The 22,272-nt window shown below is 24.9% G+C and overlaps 1 protein-coding gene across 1 annotated transcript in view; it reads left to right on the top strand.

Moving 5' to 3' along the window:
- The first annotated feature begins 3,443 nt into the window (after positions 1-3,443).
- The window catches only part of pip (heparan sulfate 2-O-sulfotransferase pipe), a 39,537-nt gene continuing 20,708 nt past the window's right edge, over positions 3,444-22,272 (top strand). Inside the window, exons 1-4 of the mRNA XM_015513128.2 lie at positions 3,444-3,721; positions 6,314-6,435; positions 15,622-15,674; positions 18,360-18,551. Of these exons, the coding sequence (XP_015368614.1) occupies positions 3,621-3,721; positions 6,314-6,435; positions 15,622-15,674; positions 18,360-18,551 (468 nt within the window). The 5' untranslated portion in view covers positions 3,444-3,620. The remainder of the gene's footprint in view (positions 3,722-6,313; positions 6,436-15,621; positions 15,675-18,359; positions 18,552-22,272) is intronic.

The raw sequence follows: 22,272 nt of genomic DNA, 5'->3' as shown, positions 1-22,272 counted from the left end.
GTTTCATTCATCCATGAAAATAGTAAGTAGTGTGGTATCACTCAATAGTCTTCAGGGATACAATAAAATCTACTATACCGTACTCTCTAGGTCTTAGGCGCAACTAGGGAGGGGTACTTAGTTCAAAAACATCAAAACTTAAAAAAATTATGCGAAAAACACAATTTTCTTTATTTTACACATGGTTTTTTAGATTCTGAGCGGAGTGAGGAATGTATTGATTTTATAATGATGTGTGTGTGTTTTTTTTGTGTCTGTCATCACGTTTTGGGGAAGTAAAAGTACTTCGGTTTTCGACTTCAGTGCCTCGTTGGATCAGAAAGTGAATCTAGTTGGTACTTTGGGGGATTAAAAGTAAAAAATTGAATGTGTAATGAATTCGAAAATTTAATACAAGATTTCTTACAAATTAGAGTACAAAGTACAAATTTTTATATGAGCGTTTGAAATTTAAATTTTTACAACATTGGATTTTCACTAGATTTCTCATTTAGCGATTTTCTTATTTTGGCGTAACTCTAAAACAAATGACCGCAGATACTTGAAATTTTCACTGAATGTTTATATAGGCATTTTCAAAATATTTTGATTAGTTTTGAGCTGTTTACTGACATTTTAATTTTTCAACTTTTTAGTTTTTTTTTCTATTAATATTAATAAAATTTTAGTGGTTGGGTCAAAAAGCTTCAAAATTTAATATTAGGTTTCCAACATATTTTTACAATAGCAGTTGAAAAATAAAAGAAAGTTATAGTCAAAATTTTTTTTATAAGCATTAAAGTTTAAATTTTGACAACATACGTAAAAATCATGGAAATTCGCAAATTATTTTAAGCTAGAAATTTATCAAAAAGTTTTTAATAATCTATAATATATCTTAGACACATAAACCGTCTTTGCTCAGAATTGTTTTTCGTTTACAATGATATAAAATCATTGGATTCAAATTTAATTCTATCCATTACAGTAACCCACTTGTAACCTACTGTACAACAGAACGACATTCACGACTGACCCGTTTTTTTTTGTTGACGTTTTTAGTAGAAATACAAATTACTTGTGATGATCAGATGATTAGACATTAATTGTACAATTAACCAAATATTAGGTGATGTATTACATGCGGACAATATCGTTGCAGTCATAGATAAAACATTTTTGAGCTAGCAGCATGATTAAAATATATCATACGTCTATATTTAATCGTGATTAGCAGTAATCGCTTGATATTATTTAAAAATAATATGAGTGTTTGAAGTGTTTCAGAACATATTATACCTTCCAATTATAATCATGAATCATGATGTTATATTGTTATTAAATATATTTATATGGATCCACATTTACAAATGTGTATAAAATGTTCACAAACAAGTTATACTCTTACTTTTCTGAATCCTGATGAGTTCTGTTACGTGTGAGAGATACTTCTCGTCAATGTGTTGTCGAAAAAACTATAGCTAGACTCTAGCTAATGACACTTTAAAGTCTAAAATAAATTAGAATTGTACTGCTAAGGTTAACTCGTGAAGTACGATGATATACGCTTGCTGATTTTACATTCGTACTTTTTAGGCTGAAATGACTTAAGATTACATGTAATTTGGTACTATTCAGTTTTGTTAAACCTCATCGACACAGTATATCCTACGCGTTTTCTATAAAAAGTAAAGACATGTATAATGAGGATGTAAGAACAACTGCAACAATATTTTTATTTTAAATTTACAAGTAGGAAACACTTTTATTTAGGTGTAAGACAAACATAAAATCAAACACTATTTTAAAACTTATCCCGTACTAGTGTACTACGACAGTACTACTGTGGCTTCACATGCTCGATCGTCGTACCTACGCATACGCTCTCGCCAAATCACTCAGAGACAATGATGGACATGTTTGCGCGTTTGGCAATGTTATGGAAGCAAAAATGGTATCGCCTTAGCACTTTTTGCTTCGCAGACGAGCTATTTTAACATTAAAATATCCCCACCTATGTTACATATATATTAAATAATATTATATTTATAATAATCGATAATAACTGTCTACAGTTGTCAGTTATACAGTATACGATAGTAGGTATATTGTTAATTTTTATTGGATTAAAATCATTTTTATATTATATACTTCTATAGGTACTACCTATATATTATATTTGTGTTAATCTTTAGATTTACACATTTGGTAGCGAATATCATTTTAATTTTAATATAATTTACAATATTAATAATGGGTCAATATATAATATTATTAATATAATATATTATAACACTACTCCTACTAGGTTAGGTAAAGTAAATCATTTTATTAATAAATATTGATATTATTATCTAAATACTTAATAGTTAATATATTGATTAAGTTAGATACTTATTTTAATTTTATAAACTATTAAAAAACGTATATGTATTTTTTAAATCACTTAAGTCTATTGAATATTTGAATGCTTGAAACGTGATAATTTTGGCAGAAAGGGAATTATTATTAGGTATAAATTATATGGTTTAAGCATACCGGTACGTTTTTGGTTCATACCGGTTTGAGCGAATGAATTTCTAGGAAGTGTGACCCAAGTTACCTAACTTTAAGATGCCTTGTTAAAGTTAACTGTATTCTGTAAGCCGTAAGGTTTAGAATTTAGTTAACAAAATATTATTAAAATAGTTTTCCTGGTCCATGATAATGTTTATTCAGGATTTTGTATATAATATACTTCTAATTGTTAGTAGAAAACTCGCAGCATAGACATTTTTATTTCTGTTTTATTCTATCTATATTTCATAAATCATAAATCTACCTGCAAGTTTCTATTAGTTAATAGGTTTTCTATACTTCTCAAATATTAGCTATACACTTAGATTTAAGCTATTTAAAAAAATGATAAACGTTGTTCATTATACATTGTTCGACTGAATCAAGAAAACATGTAATCTATAATCCCTTATATAGTTATAACTTATTAATATATAGCCATTCATTTCTTATTCAGTGGCTATTTATATATTAAGTTCTTATTTATTTTTTAAAATTTATAAATATATATATATATATATATATATATGTATATATATACATATATTCACCACCTCATAAGTAAAATCGATATACTTTTTCCAAAGCTCAAGTATTTTTATCTACAGTAAAATATAAAAACACACATTGTTGTAATGTCATTACTTTTATTTACGCTTCGCTCAGAATTTAAAAATGTAAATTACCAATTTAACATCTTTATATATAAAAAAATAATAATCTTTTATCCAGTCAAAATATTTGTATTAACATACATTTTTACATTTGTATTAAATTTTGCTTTAGATCATACGCATATGCCATAATACATGGTAACTACTATTACTAGTTCTGGAGTAGTACCTATAGGTAGTATAGATAATAGATCCAACGAGTATCACGCTATGCTGTTTGTAACTTGTGAACAGTCGGATTGTAGACACCTTCACTAGTAGTGCTGTGTTTACGCGGTAACAGTTTCATTTTATATTGCTCGTGAATAAGATTTATTTACGATTTTTGTATTTTGTATTACGTTTTATTTTACTCCGCTTAGTGTATATTATATGTTTAATTTTAAATGTAAATTCTGATCAGATTTCACCATGACTTGTTCGGACAAGGGATATACTAGGATTAATATCCTTTCAACGTGCAGTAGATCGGTAGAAACTGCTAAACACAAACGAATTTTTATTTCAAAAAGGTAATAATTTAATAAAATTAAAATTATATTTCTAAACAGTCATTCAATTTTTTAAACATTATACAGAGTGTCTCACAGAGATCTGACAAATGAAATAACTTTTGTTCTAATCAATATTTAAAAAAATAATTCATAGACTTTTGCGCTACATTTTTTATTTTTTAGTACTGAAAATCAAAAAATTAAAAATTGATAAAAAAATTTTTCCAAATATTCAATATAGGTAGCCAATTTGTAATTCTGATTTTCAGAAAATGTACATGGTAAAACATTTATTTAAGTCAAATGACTGATTTTTTACAATTTTTTTAAATATTAATATTTTCGCAAGTAAATTACGATCTAATTTATGTTAGTAACATTTTAATTTCAAAAAATATTTTATATGAACATTTTATAGGTTCATGTTAAAATCTAATTAATTTTATTGAATCTACTATTTTATTATAATAATATTATTTAGTAAATAAACTCATTTTTTGAAATTAAAATCTTTCTAACATAAACTAGATTGTAATTTACTTAATGAAAATATTGATATTTAAAATTTTTTTAAAAAATCAACCATTCGAATTAAATAAACGTTTTATCATATACATTTTTCTAAAAAAAATTGAATCTAAGCTTGAAAATATAGAAGAGAATGAAAATATTTAAAAAAAAATAGCATTAGTTTAATTCATAAATATTATAGGTAATAATAAAATTTTGAAAATAATAAATTAGGCAGTTGATTTACTATTATTGTATAAACGTTTAAGTTTAACTCTAAAATCCAATAGATCTGTCGGTTTTAAACTAACCATATCCTATAATCAAATGTATAAGATAAATCAGTTTGACAGACCATAGTAATATATATATTGAGTAATTATAGTATGTTCTATAGTTTTCTTCATATCCATTTTTAATTTTTTAATTTTTCATGATTCTTGATATTGTTCTTTCTTTGATTTTAATTCCGTTACTATTATACATAGTAACCTTACAATTTATTATTAGTTATTTATTAAACGGTAATAAATACAATATCAAGCCATTTAGTTAATTCGAAAATTGTAAACATTGCAGTTAATATGTGTTTTTGGCACTTATTATATATTTACATCGCTTATATAGACTTTAATTATAGTATAAGGTTTTAATTTTAACAAGGATCAATTAAACAAGTATTGAATACCTACTTTTTGTATTTTTAGAATTTTAAGTTTTATTATACATGAGTTGTAATCATTTTAGATTTATCTTAATTCGCCTTGAACAAAACGGTATTCATTATACGATAATATTGGTTGAACTGAAAATCTTATCAATATTTTACGCAACGTATTTTTCATATATGTTATATTCATGAAGTAAAATTGGACATTTTTATTGGAGGGTGGCTTTATATTATGTCAACATTTGAATCAATTAACTTTTAAGTTTTTAAACTGTAGTGCCTATATTACATAAAAATCTGAGCTGAATATTTATTTTATTATTTAAAACCCAGTGAATGCAACTTATATTCTATAGGGTGTTTTTCTATGAAATATTCTGAATGTTTTTCCTAAGTATACTCATTCCTATTTAATATTTTCGTTTAGTATAAACATTTATTAAAATTTGTTTTTTGAAATTTTTAAGTTAACTTAAAACCATTCATATTTTTGAATAGGTAATTACTTATTATATTCTCTATGGTATTTACGGAATGTTGTGATATAAAACTATTTTTTCTAATCAGAAGTCAGAATCAAACTATTTTCTCTATTTTTTTTTTTTGGCAGATGATTTTATTTCAACAATTTAAAAATTTAGTTTATTATGGATGATAAAGCGTTCTTAAAAATGGTCTTACTCCTACAAATCGAAAATGCCTTTTTGTTAATATAATAATAATATGTTTCTTATTATTAGGAAATATTAAGGAAGCATTACTTTATTTAACTTTTATAGGGGTGCAATGACCTCCTTAACTCATCAACCACAATTTATCCCTATAGTTATAGCAGTAACTTAATTTGAAGAAAATCAGTATCTGCAGGTTCATTAATTTTGTTCAATGCTCTTGTGAAATTCTGCAAAGATAAAATTAACTTTGCATTCTGATAAATAAAAAAAGTTAGAACGTCATATTGTTATTGTTGTTACTCTTAAATATTAACTAATAACCTTGGCTCTTGATTAACTTTTTAACTGTGCTACTTACGACTACATATGAATGATGTTCATAATATGATGTAAATACAGGCATTGTTTATTTTGAACAGAAATGTGTGTTCACTAGATAGTTTTTTATTCAAATAACTTGTTATATTAAAATAACATATTAAGTATAAACAATATTATATACCTACAAGTTATAGTTGCAATTATTTGTATTATTGGTCATTGATATCCTGTTGAGAAATTATTACAAAAAGGATGAAGCAATTCTTAAGCTTAAGAACATTAATTATTAATATGCTCTGTCATTTGCATGCTGAGTACGGAGATTTTTATTTTGTTTTATTTAGCCTTATTTCATTTTAACCATAAGCGTTGAGTTCGTAAAAAACACAATAAAGACATAAAGTATACAATTTAATAAAATGTTTTTGTTTTCAGAACTAGCGAACTTGTTGCGCTCATGGCAATTTCGTCAACTTTATTTTTATTTTTACACACTAGGGATCTGCATACACGACTTAGGTCATTACAATCAGTTACAAATTCTGCATCAACTTCAGGTAAATTTTAAATTTAAAAAAAAAAACTAAAGAGTTGTTTGTTATTTGATAATGCACAATTAAAATACAATTATATTCAATTTGTGGTTGACATAATATCTAATATAATAGCTAATATAATATCGTTAGGTACCTAGGTATTTTTAAATATAATAAATATTTAAGTTACCTAAATATCAACCCTCGATGTAAACAATCGCATACTTTAAAATATAGAATAATAATATTTTAATTTTTTGGAAATCACTTTTAAATTGGCAGATGATGGTTGTATAAAAAATATCAAAATTAAACACTAATTTTGTTTATAAGCAATGTTGTATTATTATATACAAACTAGAAAACATTGAAGAATTTGATCTGTTGACTGTTACATTAAACAACAAAATCCATGTTGACCGTTTTGGATCATAATTTTATTAATCAAGAAAGACTAAGCGTTATTTTAGATGATTTACAACTTTGATGCTTAACAACTTTTATAAAATAATAAATAATAATTTTAAAACACATTTTAACATTTTCCGTAGGTACCTATACTCGTATATGAATATATAAATTATTAAATTAATGTGGGTGGTTTGGAATGACCGGTGTCTACACACAGTTGCGTACGTGTTCTGAGTGTATGCACTGGCCGATGTTGCTAGCTTTTGGATGGGGACCATTCGGGATTTTTAGCAACAAAATCCTTGCCACACTTACGATGTGTTCCAAACTAACTAGTCCTCCCTAAAAACAGGTAATAAGCCATTACCTAACTGTTTGTAGTGGTTTTGCTTGTCGAGTTCAGGATTATTAAAAATAAATAAATAAACTTATAAGCTATACAAGCCTAGCAATTATTCTGAAATTATCTTAATAAATACTATAGAAATGTTTATTTTTTTAGAACTCTTATATATCTATAAAATTTGTAAAATTTAAATAACGGTCGTATTATAAATTTTAATGCACTTTAATTTTTACTTAAATAGTATTGTAAAATAATTTGTATATGCGTTTTTAATTTAATTTAATATTTATTATTTACCAAACAATTTATAAGATTAAATAAGATTTTGGGTTTAAAACGTCCAATAATTTCTAGAAAATCACACCAAATAGGTATTTGTTTATTTGAAATCTTTTTTTTTTAAATCCAAAGCGTAAATATTTTGTTCAATTTAAGAAAAAAAGCTGCCAAATTAAAAATGTATTTAAAAAAATTGAAATTTTGAAAGTACCTATTATTAAATAATTATTTCAGAATAGTCAGTACTACTACCCATAACTTAATCAAGTCTCTCTTAATTAAATTATTAAATAGTTTTTTATATAATTAAAAGTTCAATACAAATATTAATACATGTATGTAAGTGTGGGTAACAACTAACAATAACATATTCTTATAATAATATATTCAACTGAGATACATGAATTCTTTGATTCAGCCACTGTTGTAATATTTTTATGTAGAGTCCATGTTATATCGTAAATAGATTATAGTTAAACAGTAAATACGAGTTTATTCTTTGGAGGTAGATTAATTTAATTTTTAACTCATAGAAGTTTTTTTTATTATTATAATTTATAAGCTTAAACATTTTTTTCTCGTCTTAATTAGTAAAACATGTATGGTATAAAAATAAGTATTAAATTTAAGTATATTGGTCAATGTTTATTTTATTTAGAAATTATAACTGAAAATCGTTTGTTAAATTTTGGATACTTCCAACAATTAATTTTTTTTCTGAATTTTAAATTAAACACATTATCGTAATACATTTTTATGAATTATTTATTGTCCACGACAATTTTTTGTTCTCGTTTTTACTTTTGAGGTGGCTATATAGTGACTCACGACTTATGTATAGAGTAAGTATATAAAAAAACATTAAGCAATACGTTCACGTACGACGGACTAGCTTGACAAAAGATGACCGTTTTTGTTCTGTTTCCATTGGACGACTGACCATCATTAGTCGCGACTCGCGATCGTTGTTTTTAAAAGAAGTAATGTTACAAATAAATGTGTATGCACATCTTTATGGAACGAACACTATATGCCCCGTGCCCTACATTAAACGACACGACATTTCATTATTTAAAAACTTTATTTTTGCTCCCGCCGCCATTCAAAAATAAGATTAAAAAAACCAACTATACTTTCTCTTTTGTAATTTTACCACGGGTGCAAGAATATAATAGTGTAATTAAAAATATTATAATAACTAATTGCTACAAGTGACTTTTTTGGGAAAAATTGTGTATTACTTTCAGTATAATTTCACAAGTTACACATACTTATTTTTTATTATACTTAAATTAAGTAACTTAATTTATAAGAAAATTCCAAAACCTTTGTTAAAAAATCAATGTAGGCTATCCGTTCCGTCGTACGGTTTATGATATTGCATGTATGGAGAATATGAAATTCACTGTATACTTACTCAAGTTCTATGATTTAAAATATCTTGTTTTACCTACATTTTGAAGTACCTATCTAATTTTTGTATCATCATAGATGTGATAGTACTATTAACCTTTACATTTTATTATAGTTTTAAGTTTGATGATAAATAATATTAATATGTATAAAAATAAGAATATTATACAATGTATAAATTAAAAATGTAAATTTTAATTGGTTTGTATTAGTAAGATATAATAAATCTAGCATAACTGGATATCTGGATATAAATAGCCAATATGTGGTAGTTTACCACTGAATAAACATAAATAAATTATATTATGTACACTATTATAGAACTAATTTATAGGTTAATTACCGTATTTCCTATACAGTTAGTATATGCCAGTATAAATATTACATATTATTTGTGTATAAATATTACATTTTTTATCCAAAATTTGTAAAACTGCTTTTGTCTTATATAATACAGATACCTAAGATATAATTGCATTTTTAGAATGAGATAATGATTGTTTTTAGATTTCAAATAGGTAATAATAAAACCATCAAAATGTTAACATTATAAGTAGGTACTATTTTGAAAAATAAATATTAATTATTAAATTTAAAATAGTCGTAAAAATATCAAGCATCTTAATTAAAAATAAGATAATTTTATTAAAACGTATCCTTATATGTGTTGTATAATATATATTTATTTGTTATAAGAAGTTCAATATAAGAATAAATTTAACTATTATCTTAAAGAACCAACTATATAACCATGTAATATGACTATACTGACTATAATATGAGTATACAAAAATACATGTAGGTATTTAATTTTATTTAAGATTTTAAATATTTTAATCAGCTAATTGAACATTTTTACTATTTTAATAATAATAATTTGTAATGGACTTAATAGCACTTTTCCTGTGTCTCTGACCTCTGCTTCATCTAAATAATATCTATAAATTGTACGATTTCAAAAAACAAACAATTATTTCTCTACTGTTATATTATTTTTCATAACAATAAAAATAACTTATTTAACACTTTTACTAGAATTTCAAAGAAGAATCTTTCGTCTTTTATTTTTAATAAATAGATATAATATGACGATACAAAATAAAATATAGTTTTATTTTATTCATAAGGTATATGATACACCATGTACCTATTGTACCTACCATATGATAGCTAACATGTGTTTGGTTAATAACTTAAATTAAATTTTTGATTTTGCAGTGAAAGCATAATATTAATTTTAAGTTATTCACTATTATGCTAATATAATACGGATGAAAAATGAACTATGCTTTCATTTGTAAAATATTAACGCAAACCTTGTAAAAAATCGAACATATGTCCGAAAATTGTATAGAGAAAGTGAACAAATATTGCCATTGACCTTTACCTTTGACACAATAATGCTTCAATGTAAAATTCAATATTCGTATTATTGTATTATTGTATTTATCATATTATTATATTATATTATTGAATTCAAATTAGGTATTTACGAAACTTGACTGATGTATCGTGTATTGTGTAGATATATCTGTTTCCAATAATGGATCAGAGAAACGTGTTTTAAGATTATATACACAGATTCACTAATAATATCATAATATAACCTATCATTATGTTATAAATTTATAATAATCAATTATTTGTTACTGACAAGTAGACATTTAAGGGGGAAAAATTACTTAGGTATATTCAATTTTATAAAATTATCGAAAACCTCCAAAAAGTATATAGTAACTTAGATTATTTAAAAAAAAATCATAAACATATTTTAGTTACTTAATTTTTTAAATTCATAGTTATGAATACATATTATTATTGAATATAACTAATTGAATAACCTTAAAAAACACAAATCAATGCTACTATTGCTACTAATATAAAAAATATTAAGTATATATTGAATAGAAATTAAATAATTATAGGTAGGTATCTTATAATAATTTATCAATGTTGCCATATCACAATATTATATTCTATCATTAATTGACGATTTACACTAGGAAAACAAGACGTGTAATTAAATATTTGGTTTACATTTGTAAATCAAATTATTAGATACTCATCTAATATATTATAATATTATCCAAATAACATTTTACATTTTTTTATAGTTGTATGTTCAAGATTAAATCTAATGAAAGCATTTACATTCACTCTTTCTAAACTCAAAGTAATGACCGTTTCGAAATAATAGCCCGGATTGTACACTTGTATTGTATATACACAAATGTTTATTATATGTACATCGTTTTCTCTCTCTACCTATCTTAACTGAACCATTGAGTTGCTTACGTAGCCAAGTGGTCTACTCGAATTTGACGTTAAGATTATACCCGCAACCTATTATGCTGTCATACCGTCACGTTTGAACAATACGATAGGTAGGTAATAGTAGTACTGTGTTATATTATTACAAGAACATTATTAAAAATAAAAAAGTGTATTTGTTTTGCAGTCAAGATAAAAATAAAATTGCTACATATTTCTATAAAGTATGCATGTCAATTGGTTAGAAATGTCAAATTAGTGATATATAAATGTAGATATATAACAATTGTTTTGAAGTACCTACCTGCCTACTTATTAAGTATAGCTAGTAGGTATAGTACTTTATTATAGCGTATACTACGATGGCATGATATATATATATATATGATACATGATGCCATATACCTACCAAGAATTCAAGAATTTTTAATCCTTATGATTTTAAATTAAATAATATAGGTACAGCAAACATTTTAAATTGTATACTTACCCACATTCTTAAACACTTGTTTAGTGTTTGTTGAATACTTGTGTAGTACCTTCTTATTTTTTCCAATATCAAACACTATAAAAAAAAATATAAACAATAATTTCTTCTTCAACATATAGTGTTTGTACCACGTATTTTTTTAATAGGTACCTGATTTGTCAAATGCACTTTACTGATATTTAATAAATAGCTACTCAACTACAGCTACGATAAAAGAATATAATTTTACAATTTCGCCAACTTTCATTGCATCAGTTAGCAATCTTTAGATTTTTAAAATAAGCTATGAATTTGACTTATTATTTCTGTAAAACAATTACTATATTAAAAATATTTTTTATCGATTGTTGTAATTCTCATCATTGATTTATATTATAATATAACTCATAACTATATCTAATATTATTAAATTGTTTAATTTTTAATGGGGAAAAAAATTAAATACTGAATTGAATTTAAAAAATCATTATATAGATACGAGAAATTTACAATTTTAATCTATCCTTAAGTACTTAATATTTCCTATTAACTATATTAAAAAAGCAACAACTCTCCGGTTTAGTAATAATGTAAGCCATATTATTGTAAAAATGAACGAGTCATTACAATTTACAAACGTTCGTGATTGAAATGTCCATATAATTTTTATTTTTGTTTATTTTTTATTGTTATAGTGTGAAATCAAAACATGTATTGTGTACAATTGATAGATTTTCTTTCAAGTTACATAGGTATTGTAATATATTATCTAATGATTGTATATACAATACATTATATAGGTGTTTTTGAACGCGTGTACCTATGTAATATATTTTTAATATTATAGTCGTATTGGAATTTTCTGAATTTGACTTTATTATACCTATGAATAAAATTATTGCTGCTCTATAAATTATTAAATAAAATATTCAATTGAGATCTATCTACTATCTTTATGGTGAAATTATTGCAACTTGTCTATCTATAAGTAGATTTTGAACTAAAATTTATAATACTTAACTTTACTGTATTATTATGTGTTATTTTTGATGGAAAATTGATAAAAAGTTTAGTTTCTAATGCATTAAATTTTAACAATGTCCATGACAAATTATATTCGTCCTTGCCGAATAGAATTATATCTAGCTACTTAATGTTATGGTCAAATCGCATATCTACAAAATACAAATATGCATTTACAAGTATCATATAAGAAATTAAATTGACCGTAAAGGATACCTACATAATTTTGTTAATATGAATACCTAATTAATTTTTATAACGAAAACGGAATTGTCAGCTGCGTTGGTCACATTGTATTCGTGAACTCCCTACTCAGCTGACCTTTAACAGAAAATATAATGAGTTTGCCGATATTTAATAAAATATTTATTTTTTTATTATGATTTTGACATTACAATTGTTAATAATGAACATCAATAAAATATTCAATTTACATTTTGTGGTAAATTTTCTAAATACATTGTCAGGTAATCGGTAAAAAAGACCAAGGAAAAAAAGAACAGTTTTCAATTTTCATTTAATTTCAAATTATTACAAATTCGCTCAAATAATAGCATAAAAGTATAGAATAGGCCTACATAGGGAATTTTCAGTAATATAAAGTTATTTTACTTTATATTATACCACTAGTATTGACATTTTGACTGGTAAATATATATAAATTATATTGTTAAGTACCAAGTTTAATTAGGTCTGTAGGTCTGTATCTATTGCCCTTATAGTATCATACTATCTAAGCTATAAGCTTAAGCAACGAAAAATAAATAACATCATTTTATTAGTTGATACCCATTAATATTTTAATTTTCATACCGTAGAATGCCCCAAAATTAGTATGTTATATAATTTACCCGTTACCCCTCAAACTTTAATTTTAATATTTGAAATTGATAGTTATCACTTAAATTGTTTTATACAATTAAATTCATCACTGATTAAAAATATATTTATTTTTATTTTTATAAGCCTATTATTGAATTTAACTATTATAAGAACTTATGTAGCAGTGGCGTAATTAAGAATTTAGTTTGAGGGGAATTATATGTTTTTAGCAAAATCTTTAGGTAAGCCTCATATACCGTAATCGGCGTAATCTACCCTACTAAATATAAAATGTTAGCAGTAAATTAAAAGTTTTGGAGGGATTATATATCCCTCTTATCCCCTTTAATTACATCCTATATTTCGTAGTATGTACGATTTACCTATTAAAATGGGCATAATAGCCGTTTTCGACCAAAAACGTACCCTTCTGCCCTTTTCGGCCGATTCACTTTTCGACTAAATTAAAAAAGACTGATTCCCTTTACGACCAAAAACAAAATTTTTTGTTGTAATTTTGTAATTTTGACAAATTATTAAAAGTAAAAGTTGGTACTGAACAGTACCAACTACCAAGACATTTGAATTCGATTAGAAAAACCTTCAAAATTTTAATAAATTAAATAATAGGGATAATTTTTAGTGTGCGTGTAAAATTAATATCGTTTTGTAAATAATTTTGTCGCGAATTGTATTTTTACGAATATTGTTATTTTACAACATTTTATGCAACTTATAAAAACTAGGTATATTGTGTAGCAGCAATTATTTTTTTTTTTTACATAATTATATTATAAATTTTTGTTTTGGCCGAAAAGGGAATCAGTCTTTTTTAAATTTAGTCAAAAAGTGAATCGGCCAAAAAGGGAAGGGTACGTTTTTGGTCGAAAACGGTCTCGCCCATTAAAATGGCTATCATGGTAAGCAAAAAATATATACATGTAATAGTACATTTATTCTTATAGATGATGCTTTAGTAGTATACTAAACTACTACCTATTACTAAATATTAAATACTAAATGTTTGAAACAGTTACCTATGTATATATCTACGAATCTAAAAATAACAGTTTTATTGATTTGTGAATGGAGGAAAAATGGACAGATTTTGAATTAGATTTGTCATTATTTCTGCCACTATAGCGGTATTTCATATTATTAACTCAAATCGGAATTTGATTTTATAGGTAGTCCATTCAAAGATATTTCACGGTATAACCTGAATCTGTTTAGATCCAAATATCCAATAAACACCGTAACATTTTTATCGTATAATCATTTTAATTTTTGAATAGGTACCCGGTCTTTAAGGAAAATATTTTTTTAAGTTGTATATACTGCTGTCACTCTTTCTAAAGTCACCGTCGGAAACTTATAAAGAAATGTACTAATGTGATATTTCAGTTTAATTCAACTTAATAGTCGAGTCAAGTGTCACTAATGGGAACATTTTTAATTAATAATCATAGAAATTTAACGCTATTGTTTTTCTCTATCTAACTCACGTACAGGTACTTATCGTGGTACATTTCAGAAAATGGACGCAAATAATTTAATAAAATGTATTTAAAATTCTTAAAAGATAAAGCTTCGATAGAATTAGACTAAGGAATACAATTCAGTGTTTTGTGATAGGGATGATATCATATACGTATGGATAGTACTTATAGCCTATAGTGTTGTCAAAAACATCATGCTTGGATGCGCCGACAATTAAATTACAGGTATCACGGTAATTGTCAATTTGGACCATTTAGGCCAACGATTTTGTTGTTCTTCTTCTTACTCCTCTAACTAGTAGTGTGGAAAACACGTAATTCTATATAGACCTTAATAATTTTAATGTAGCACGAAATTATGATACATGTGTATAATATCTAGTTGTATATTAAATGAGAAAAATAGTAAAAAATAATATGCGATTGTTATGGCAAAAATGAATTATATTATTATAATAGTAATATAACATTCGTACATCAATCTCAATTGTATGAATTTCACGGTTTCGTAAGAATTAAAATCAAATTCACGTATATAACGGGATGTTTAAATGTTTGGACTTATTTGTGGTGTACTCATCGTATACATAAAACAGGAATATAATACTATGCATTAGAAGTTGGTACATGCTTCTTACAAAATAATATCAAACAAATGTGTATTTTTTTTCTAGGTGATTCTACTGCAATGGAGAACGATATTGATAATTTCATCCAACATGACCAGGTAAAAATATGTCTCATAAAATATAGAGGTCATTATAATTTATAGTATATTATTTATAAGTGTAGAAGTAGATATATTAAAATAATTACAGACAGTTATTTATCGAAATTAACGTAAAAATAGATCGACACAGTCAAAAGTGAAAAGTTAAAGTAAAAATTGAAAACCCGGAAGAGCTTTCTTGTAAAACGTACCCGTTCAAAAAATAGAAGTACCTAATTAACAAATAAATATATACACCTTTAACTTAATCTCTGTTAAACACATGGATAAATTGTCTAATCATTCAAAACACTAATTTATCTTGTAAATACGTTAGCAAACTAATTTCCACGCTGTCTTCGTGAATAAAAGCAAAGTTGATGGTATTAGTGCTTATAACATATAACTTTCTAAACGTTGCAATGAATCAGCAACCAGTATAGGTTATATACGAATTGATTTGGTTTTAAATTTTAACCAAAGTGTTTTATGGTTTACTCCTGATGTTTTTTCTTTATTTTTTGATTTTAAACCATTAGGTATTTATTGTTTAACAATATAAAAGCTATCAATTAAACATGTCTAAATTTTTTACAATCGTTCAATACTTCATTTTTAAATCTTAACATAGTTCTAATTTCTATATCCATTTTAGTTATCATAAATAAGTAATAAATTATAAAATAAAACAATGTCTTTTCGAACAAAATAGTAAAATCGTATCTTTCTTATGAAATATATTTCTGTAGTTTTGATAGTGTCAGTCGTGAGACAAGTAGAATCTTTTTAAACATAAACTTAATTAATATACACAAAAGTTAGTTTTTCGCTTCTGACTTATTATTAAATCATTCTTCAACAAAAGAAAACTTGATATGTCACACTCAGCCATGGCGTTCCAAGGAAGTACATATCTATAGTTCGACTAGTTCTCATACAGTCATGATTTATGTTCAACACGCACACGACATTACAGGATACATATTGGCAACACGGTAATTTTCGTCTCAAACAATGACCTCCGGTAAAATTACTGAAAAAATTTAATCATATTTAAGCTAAGTTGCTGCGTGGGAAATAAACAAGAACAAATCTACTCAAATTATTTATCGCTTTGGGAATTGTATAGGTAAATGAATTTCTACCTGTTTAGCAAAATAATAACTCCACTTACCAATTAACAAAAAACTTAAGTATAAGAGTATAACCCCTGATAAAAGATTAACTTGGTTTCACTTTTAAAAACGCATACGTAACAAACTCATATCGTTCTGTCTTGAGATTTAAAATTAGAGTAATATACAAATCCACAATCAGTCATTCTGTTTGGGCGTACTTACGAGGATAAAATATTATATGTAGGTATCTGTTAAACCTTTGACATCATACAAGCTTTCTAATCAATTATTTATTAAGATTTATTGTTACAAGTATTCTATATGTGCAACAATAATGACTTTGTCTGAATCCCTTCACTTATACTACTTTGGAAAATTAACTAGAAAAAGTTCATTATTAATATTCCACCTAATATAAAGTCATTCAAATATACTTATAAATATACATCTAACATAATATATTATGTCTTTTCTAACTACTCATCAAAATATTATTTTCTGCTATTTCTAAAAATGAATTTATAAGCTAATTTATAAAAAAAAATAAAAAAATATTTGTTTGGTACCTACGTCAGTATATGCTTGCTATAATACATGATCTCCTTTCAAACGACTCTTCATATACATTTTTAATTAGTTACGTATTATACATGCTGTTATTCCTTACAGTTGATATTTTGGCAGATTAAGTATACGAGTATAGAATAAAAAGATGAATACTTTATTTTTATAAACTTCTAAATAACCGTTACCTACTTATTATTATTTATAGCTTCAAAATTCTAACAGTAATAAGTAATATAAATTAATAATAATTTATAATTAAAATAGGTATCGTGTTAACTCCTATTTTTTGTGTAATCATGCAGTTACAAAAAAAAAAAAATATGTTTTTTGTGAAACTTAAATTAATCAATAGTCTAGTACCTAAAGAGAAAATTTAAAGAAATCTTACTTTTGTTACTAGAAAAAACAATATTTTTACGGAAATGAATAAAAACAAGACCAGTATAAATGAACCAAACTCGTCTCTGTCTAAAACACATTCAATTATAGAATGCTGTAAAAAATACACCATGAAAATGATGAATCGATTTTAGTAAAATTACTGAACATTCAGTACTTTCGTTAATTTTTTTTTTATGTCTTGTTATAAGGTACCTCCGTAAACCTATCATTAAACTAAATTTCTATTATAAAGTTATTGAGATGAAGAAATATTTTTTAAATACCTGCATATTATAAACATGTAATTTGAATTTAAACTTGTTTCAAGCTTATATTTTGAAACTATTTAAACTATATAGGTGCAAATGTAAATGATATTTCCTGATAATCTTCGTATTGAAATTTACATTTTATTTATACAATATAGGTACATATAATATATATTTTCTGATGTTAATGTAAATTGTATACGCATCACTATTCGTACAGCCATATTAATATATTATAGAGTATAGACTGAACTTACTGATTGTTCAGTACATTTAAATATATACATTTTATAATGAAATATGCATATAGTAATTTTTTTTTAATGATTTTTTTTTCATACATGCAATAATAAAATTTATTTGTTCAGAAATTGGAAGCATATTCTTTGAACAACACTGGTCATGCAAAAAAAGAGTTGATATTTTTCAATCGAGTGCCTAAAGTGGGCAGTCAGACGTTCATGGAGATATTGAGATTGTTGTCTTTGAGAAATCAGTTTGTATTCTACCAAGATCATGTGCAAAGGGTCGAAACCATTCGTCTGGCTGAAACGGAACAGGTGAATATGGTTCTCACGTACCCTACATGCATAATATTATATATCTATATAATGATGATGATGATGATGATGATAATAATAATAATAATAAAGTCTGTGTTCATAAAAATGACACGAAAATTATGAAATTCCCTTTTATAATATTAACTGGGGCACAACGTTGACTACGAAAGATCGTGACTAATTTTGTTTTAATTACTGCATCCTCAGAAAAAAAATGTTCACGATACTTTTGTGTTCTTGTAAAAGAATTCTATTTTACTATTTGTATTCTACATTGTTTCATTTAGAACATGTAAATACCTGCTATTATAATCATACAATTATATTTATTTCGATACGTGTAATAAAAATGATAAATGGAGCAGACATATTCATTATGTTAGTATTATAAAATATAAATATTTATACCTAAACAAATTAAGGTTATTACTTATCAGTGTTAATATCAATGGTTATATTTATCAATAATACTTAGGTTTATCGTATAAAAAAAAAAAAAATGTTTTTATTTAGTAGTTGGAAATTGAATACACATGTAAATGGAAATTAAAATGAAAATAATAATTAAATAGACTAACAAATATAAAAAATATAGTTTAAAAACATATTTTCTTTGAATATTGATTACGTAATAGGTATTCATTTAATCATGATTAATTTAAAATATAAATCATCGAAAAATTAGCAAAAACCATTAAAATATATGTTTACTAAATGTTAACGTGTACTCCACAATACTGATAAAGATTTTATAAAAAGGGTTAAATAAATGACTATAAATATTTATATCATTATATCTATAAAAAAACTTATGACGTATTTTATTAATTAATAAGAGTAATGAGTACACTAATAATATATATTTATATAATAGTAAAATAATTAAATAAATAATTAAATGATAATAAACATAATACAATTGTTATTAAACTACAAATTTTCAAACTTAATTTTTCTTGTTATTTGTTTTTAACAATTTGTTGAGAACTGCTAAACGCTATTTTAGTCCCTTTATTATTCATGTACGAGTAGCTATCATAGTTTTTCTAACGTGTTATAAATTTATAACAAAGAAAAGTTGTTTTGTTTATTATATTGTGACTTGTTTAGTAAAGTGCCTACTGTATTAACTGGTAATGCAACAGTTGAAGCATAATTCACAGAGGGAAAACAATTTGAAAATTAATGCTTGAAAAGATACATTTCAAAATTCACTCTCAAGTAGTCTAGTTAATAATAGTTAACAGTGGTTCATAGTATACCTATGTTAATTTTAGTTAATAATAAAAATACATAAGATTAGAGAAATTTATACTAAAATAGGTACACTTTGAAATTATTAAAACAAAATTTGGAACGTCTTAAATTTAAATTTGAATGCATTCATATTCTTTATTTTATATATTTGTTTATTTATTCTTATGTTTATGAATTGTGAATATGTTATGGTATTGTGTGTACTTAAAAAAATGACCAAAATACAAAATCGACAATTATAATATATAATAATATTTGCATTATCGTTCATCAAAAACGTATTGAGTGTTTCAAAACATTTGAGAAGGGTCATGAAAAAAAATATACTTCGTAAATAAAGGTTCGTTTAAGTCTGATGACAGATCATTATACGGATTACAGGTAGTTTAATTACTATAAACTCTTTAATTGGTCAATTTATTCGAATATTAACCTAGAACCTATCTAACCTAATCAGTAACGTAACCACCCACTACTCTCGTTTTGGTTTGGTGGAATGTGAATGTATGTCTCATAAATATATTATGATGTTTAAAATTGTTTTAAAGACTCTTGACCCGACTCACATCTCTATAATCATAATATATTATAGGCAAGTATAGACATTTCTTTGGTTGCTAGTTTACTACGTGCTATCTATTTTGAGGATGGAATTCTATTATTTTTGTATAGTTTCACTTAGTTTAATAGGTAGTCATTGAATAAAATATTATGCAATATGTCGATGTGTATCCACCGGTCATCGAGTATTCCTAATCGTGTGTGACAAAATGGTGGGGATGATCGCGTAGGAACCATCTATTCAACGCTCTTACAAAATTGTGCTAATAACACAATTTGGATGGTATCCAAAACTTATGTTTTATTTTATTTATTTATATAATTGAATAACATTATTTCATGACATATTATTTTGATTTGTGGAACAAGTCTAAATCGAGTTCTGAATGTTCAGATACCCAATTTAATCTACATTACAAGTTTTATATAGGTAGTAGGTACACAGTAAAATATACAATTACAATTAAGACGGATTCTTTTATCTAAATGTATACATATAATTTATAAAACCATTGAGAAATTTCTAATTAATTTGTATATTTTATAATATAGTTTTAAACTTTTTAACTGGCATTGTCATGTTTTAATTTATGAAAACGAAATTCAAATTTTGTAGCCATTATATTTTACTTTCTATCATTCTAATACCTTATCGGGATGTACATGTTATACAATTACAAAAATTCGATTCTTGCTGCGTTAGACGTAGAGTAAACAGCATGTCATCATTCCATTTTGATTTTTTTTTTTTGCTTTGTAGCTTTTTTATATTTGTTTAGAATTGCTTTTTTTTACAAAATATTTAATTATATCCTAAATGGCTAAATCAACTCATATATTTACTGTTTAAAAATATCAGTTTATATTTTTTTTCACATTTATAAATATAAATATAAATATATATATTATATATAATATACATATATTGTGATTTACAAATTTACAAATTTAATAATTATGAATTTTTACTATAACATGTAATAGTTATGTAGGTACCAAATACATCACACATATAGGATAGTACTATACAGGGTGTCCCGTGAGGATTTACCCATTGCGATATCTCCCGAAATAATAGTGATTTTGAAATTCTGGTTTTATAATAAGATTCACAGGGACAAGAACTATAATTATTTCATTCTTAAATTTATTTTAATGTTTGGGTAAAAAAGTTTAAAAAAATATTTTTTTATTTAATTATTTCCAAAAAAATTAAAGATAGCCATTTTGTAGAGTTTATTTTTCTGAAAATATTGACGTTTCAAAATTGTATTTTCAATAATTTCCTGATTTTTAATATTTTTTTTAGTTTCGAGAAAAATTGCGAATTATTTCGCGCCGCGCGCATTCCCATAAGGCGGGCCGAATGCTTTCCGTGTCCCTAATAGTTATACATTTATAATCATATTTTATTTCTTCGAAACTATAAAAAATATTAAAAATCAGGAAATTAATGAAAATAAAATTTTAAAACGTCAATATTTTCAGAAAAATAAACTCTACAAAATGGCTATCTTTAATGTTTTTTGGAAATAATTAAATAAAAAAATATTTTTTTTAACTTTTTTACTCAAACATTAAAATAAATTTAAAAATGCAATAATTGTAGTTCTTATCCCTGTGAATCTTATTATAAAACCAGAATGTTGATATCTCCATTATTTCGTTAGATATCGCAATGGGTAAATCCTCGCGGGACACCTGTGTTATAATGGTACCTACTTTTAAAGAAAAAATAATATAAGCCTTAAAATTATTTTTTAAGATTTTTTAGAATTTTTTTTGTTTTTTAACCCTTTCAGACCCGACTTTTTTAAAATAAAATAAAAAATTCTTTTTTTTCGTCATATTTATATTTATAGCCTTGAAATCAATTTTGCCAAGTTTCGAAATTTTAGCA

The sequence above is a fragment of the Diuraphis noxia genome, unplaced genomic scaffold (assembly GCF_037042655.1).
Source record: "Diuraphis noxia isolate RWA-SAM2 unplaced genomic scaffold, SU_Dnox_SAM2 contig0003, whole genome shotgun sequence".
Lineage (NCBI taxonomy): Eukaryota > Metazoa > Arthropoda > Insecta > Hemiptera > Aphididae > Diuraphis > Diuraphis noxia.
Note: the sequence above shows the minus strand (reverse complement) of the source record. Positions and strands in the feature narration are given on the sequence as shown.